We start from the raw sequence: 4707 nt of genomic DNA on the forward strand, positions 1-4707 counted from the left end.
CCCCAGTGTGGGCGGCCGCCGTTACTTYGAGTGCCCCCCCAAATACGGCGCCTTCGTCAAACCCCAGAACGTCACGCCCGGAGACTTCCCAGAGGAGGATGACGGCCTGGACGAGGAACTCTGAGGGAAACTTCGGGACTTCCAACCCCAAATCCCAAAATCCTGGCGTTTTCCTTTTTTTGGGGGGAAAAAAACCAGCTGGGAACGTGCTGTTTTCACCCTCTTTTTTTGGGGGGAAAATGGTCCAGAATCGTGGCATTTCTGCTTTTTTTTTTTGATGGGTCCCTTCCTTTCTGGCACGTCCCCAGGGGTCCTTACCCTAAGGGACCCCAAAATTCCTCCCTGGGACCCCTAAAAAAGACCCAGGTGGGGCTCCGGAGGGGGCAGAGTTTCCAGGGCGCATTGCTTGTGCGGTCAGCCAGTCTGCATGGCCGCGCTGGCAATGCGTCCTGTGCAGGTGGAGAAGCCGGGCTTCTTCCATTGGGCCCCGCCCCTTTCCAGCTCCCCACCCCACCCCCCTCCCAAAACGGCGTTCTGAGGTGAAAATTTTGAGTTTGAGTCATTTTTTTGAGTGGTTTGTGGCAAATGATGGTGCCAATCAGCGTGCGGGATCTGATAGAGGGCTGGGGTTTTCATTCATTTTTATTCATATTTATTCACTTTTTTCTCACTTTTTAATTCACTTTATTCCCTTTTTTATTCAATTTATTAATTTTATTCACTTTTTCGTGATTTCTTAATTCACTTTCATTTTAACTTTTTAATATCACTTTGTAATCAATCACTTTTTACTCACTTTTTGTTCTCTTTATTCTCWTATTTTGGTTCCTTTTATTCTCTTTTTCATCCATTTAATTCTCTATATTCACACCTCAGTAACTTTTTGGTCCCTTTTTTTCACTTTATTCCACTTCTGCACAGTTTTTTTATGACTATGAATCACTTTTTTTTTCTTTATTCATGTTTTCCTCCTGTTTTTAATTCACTTTATTCCACTTTTGTTCATGTTTTGGTTGCTTTAATTGACATTAACTCACTTTTTTTGCACACCACGATAACACTGACGGATAGGGGAGAAGCCCCCCATGCTGGGGTGATTTTGGGGATTTTGTTGGGGTGATCTGGGGGGGTTTTGGCTCACTCCAGGGACTGCAGCATCAGGAGCTGCTTCAGCACCTTGGTCTGGCTCGTCTCGCGGATCTCCCCCGCCAGGAACATCTCATCTACCACTGTGTACACCTAGAAAACCCCAAGGTCACCCAAAAACACTTCAAACTCACCATCCACACCTGAGAAAGCCCCAAACTACCCCAAAATAACCCAGAAACCACCTAAAACTCACCATGAATTCCTGAGAAACCCCAAAATCACCCCAAACCACCAAAAAAATACTCTGCAATCACCCCAGAACCACTGTGTACACCTGGGACAGGTGAGACATACCCCAAATCACCTCAAGTCCCCCCAAATCATCTGAAACCACCTCAAAAGAAAACCCCAAAGTCACCATGTATACCTGGGACACCATAAAATACCCTAAAAATCCTCCACATTACCTTGTACTCGTAAGACAGGTGATGGACCCAAAAATCATCTTTAAAACTCCCAAACCCATTCCAAAACTGTCCCAAAGTAGCCCAAAATCACCCCAAAAATAACACAGAAACAAGGCCCCCCCAAATCAATGAAGCTCCCCTGTGTCCTGTCCCCAAACCAATGAAGGCCCCCCAAAACCCTCCAAATGAAGTCCCCCTGAAAATAAATACCCCCCCAAACCCTCCAAAATGAGTGAAAACCTCCCCAAACCAGTGACAACACTCTCAAAAACAAAGACCCCACCAGAACCCTCCCAAAAAGAGTGAAATCCTCTGGGACCCCTCCCCCAGCTCTCCAAGCCCCTTCCAAGCCCCACCTTGTAGAAGTTGAACACGAGGTCGAGCTCACAGACGTTGTGGAAATACTCATTGAGTACCTGCGGGAGTCCCAATTAACATCCCCAATTAACCCCAGGGGGGTGGGGGGGGGGGGGGGGGGGGTGTGTGTAAAATACCCCCCTGGGGGCATCTCCCACCTCCACGAAGTTGTGGATGGCCTCCAGGTAGGCCAGGTTGTTGTCAGTGACATCCACGCAGATGCAGAAGTAGAGCCCGGCGTAGCGGCGGTAAATTATCTTGAAATTGCGGAACTGGGGGAGTGGGAGGGACTAGGATGGACTGGGAGTGACTGGAAACCGCTGGGATGGACTGAGGGGCATTGCAGCCTGATGTAGCGGCGCTAAATATCTTGAAATTGTGGAACTTGGGGGAGTGAGACAGACTCGGAGGGGTCTAGGAGCAGTGCAAGGGGCTGGGAGGGATTTGGAGCCACTGGGAGGGGACTGGGATGAAAAAAAATGAGACTGGGATGGGTGTAGGGGGTGCTGGGAGGGCCTGGGATGGACTGGGAGGGACCTTGGGGGTCCCAAGGGCTCCTTTCCCACCCCCACAGGTGCCCCCAATTTTCCCCCATCTCCCCCTTCCCCATCCCCTAAAAAACCTCAGAATTCCCTCCCAAAACTCTGGCTTGGGCTGGGAATTCTTTTTGGCATGAAAAAGGCAGATTTTGGGAATTCTACCTCGACAAAATTGGTGTGTTTGGCGTCCCTGACGGTGACCACAGCGTGAACCTCCTCGATCAACTTTTGCTTCTCGTCGTCGTCGAACTGCATGTACCACTTGGCGAGGCGTGTCTTCCCGGCCCGGTTCTGGATCAGGATGAAGCGGATCTGTCCCGGAATTCCGGGTAAAAACAGGATTTTGGGGCGGTCAAAATTTGGGGGAAATCAGGAAAAATCTGTCCTCAAAAATGTGAAATTAAATCTTGTTTTTGAATTATAATTGAAAGGAATGAGAAGGTAGTGTCTTTACAAACAGACTCTGACTCTGGGGTGAGATGAGGCTGATATTGGGAGATAGAAAGACACAATAGGAAGGATTTGCATGGGAATTCTACTGATTGGCTTACCCCAGACTATGTTAATAGACTACCTGAGCAGAGACACAGAGATGTATATTAAAAAAAACCAATGTATGATAGAAGGGGGGTTTCATCAGGCGTTTCAGGGAGCCTGTAACTTTCAAGTACCTCAGCCAACGGGGAAAGAGAGAGGGAACCGCAGCCGGGAAATTGGGATAAAAGGAGGCTGCATCCTSTATAAATTCGAGAGACCCCATGAGAAATGCCCATGACCTCTCCCTTTATTCATGAATAAAGTTGCGGGACTCCTCTGTCTCCTTTTTGGACATAAACCTCTGGTGCTTGTGGATTAATTTTCCTAACATAATGAAAGGTAAGAAGGAATTTTTGACCTCCCAAAGGGGTCACCCTAGAATTTTGGGATCACAAAGTTTGGCCCCATAAAAGGAGGCCCCAAAAATCCTTTGGGGGGGGGGGGCCCATAAAGGGGCAGGAGAAGGGGGATTTTAGGGATAAATTGAAGCCCACCCCTGAAACTTCCCCCAAATCCTAAAAAGGGGGACACCCCAAGAAAGATCCTAAAATGGGAGAAATCCCCGAAATCCCCTCAAAACAGACACTAAAATGTGGGAATCGCCCCAAATCCGTCAAATCCGTCAAATTCATACCTTACAACGGAGTGACCCCCTAAAACAGCCGACGATCCCCCCAAAAGAGACCCTAAAATGGGCAAACTCAAAAAAATCCCCTCAAAACAGACCCTATAATGAAAGAGAACCCCCTAAACCACCCCAAAATTCCTCAATACACACCAGAATTCCCCAGATGCTACAGTGGGTGACCACCCCCAAATCCCCTCATGGAGACTCCACAATACTGAACCTCCCAAAATTCCCCCCATCTCCCCGCACGCCGCTCCAGGCCCGAGTTCCCCCCCTCCCCCGTCCTTCCCCCGCTCCCGAAGCCTCCCATTTCCGCTGTCTCCGCGTCCCCCCGGGTTGTCCCCTACCCTTAGGGGGTCTCACCATAGCGGTGCCGGCTCGAGGCCCGCCCCAGTTCCGATCCGGGTTCCGATCCCGATCCGGGTTCCGATCCCGATCCGGGTTCCGATCCTGATCCGGGTTCCGATGCCGCTCCCGGTTCCTTCCCGGTACCGCCCCCCACCTCACGGCCAGGCCCCGCCACTTCCCGCCTCCGCCAGGGGGCGTCCCTCGGGCCGCGACCACTGCGCCTGCGTAGACCCTTCCGTTCCCGCTCTACCTCCTTCGCGTTTCTCGCCACTCCCAAACTCCCGCCCCACCAAAAATTGCCGCCCCCCTCCCCCAAATTCCCATCGCCCCCTCCCCAGATTTCGGCCCCGAAAATGAAGGAGGGGGATCCGAGGGGAATTTGTGGTATTCCCCTCCCCAAATTCCCCGCCCCTCCAAGCTCACGCCCCGTCCACTCCGCGGTTAGCCACGCCTCCTTTCTCCGCTCCCCCTCCCAAAATTTCCGCGCCCCCCTCGAAATCCTGGTTTTCTCCCTCCCCCCTTCCCAAATTCACCGCCTCGCTCTCAAATTCTACCACACCCCTCCAGGCCACGCCCAAAACAGACCCCTCGTACTACCACGCCCACTCACGCCTTTCTCGGTCCGTCCCATTCCGTTCCCGCCTCTCCACCCGTTCCCCCACCCCAGAAATTGGCGCTTCCCCCCCAAAAATTCCCGGTGCTGTCCTGCAGAGCCCGGCCCTTGGGCCCGCCCCTTGATTTT

The 4707-nt window shown here is 51.6% G+C and overlaps 2 protein-coding genes across 4 annotated transcripts in view; one reads left to right on the forward strand and one right to left on the reverse strand.

Annotated features, from left to right (window-relative positions):
* LOC130586712 (tubulin-folding cofactor B-like) overlaps positions 1 to 601 on the forward strand; it is a 2734-nt gene extending 2133 nt beyond the window's left edge. Inside the window, 1 exon segment of the mRNA XM_057387601.1 lies at positions 3 to 601. Within this exon segment, the coding sequence (XP_057243584.1) occupies positions 3 to 124 (122 nt within the window). The 3' untranslated portion in view covers positions 125 to 601.
* A 173-nt stretch (positions 602 to 774) lies between these two features.
* AP2S1 (adaptor related protein complex 2 subunit sigma 1) lies at positions 775 to 4235 on the reverse strand. Of its 3 annotated transcripts, XM_057387604.1 has the most exons (6): positions 4070 to 4192; positions 3981 to 4033; positions 2615 to 2764; positions 2072 to 2185; positions 1913 to 1972; positions 776 to 1239 (listed from the first exon to the last, which is right to left on the reverse strand). In XM_057387604.1, exons 2-6 carry the CDS (start codon positions 3981 to 3983, stop codon positions 1138 to 1140), a joined length of 429 nt encoding a protein of 142 aa, XP_057243587.1. In that variant the 5' UTR covers positions 3984 to 4033; positions 4070 to 4192; the 3' UTR covers positions 776 to 1137. The 3 variants fall into 3 exon arrangements, with proteins under 3 accessions (XP_057243586.1, XP_057243587.1, XP_057243585.1); XM_057387603.1 differs by having other exon boundaries at positions 775 to 1239; positions 3981 to 4192; XM_057387602.1 differs by lacking the exon at positions 2072 to 2185 and having other exon boundaries at positions 3981 to 4235.
* Positions 4236 to 4707: the final 472 nt, after the last annotated feature.

This window comes from Malurus melanocephalus, unplaced genomic scaffold (genome assembly GCF_030028575.1).
Source record: "Malurus melanocephalus ecotype Western Australia unplaced genomic scaffold, MMel_1.1 scaffold_1270, whole genome shotgun sequence".
NCBI lineage: Eukaryota > Metazoa > Chordata > Aves > Passeriformes > Maluridae > Malurus > Malurus melanocephalus.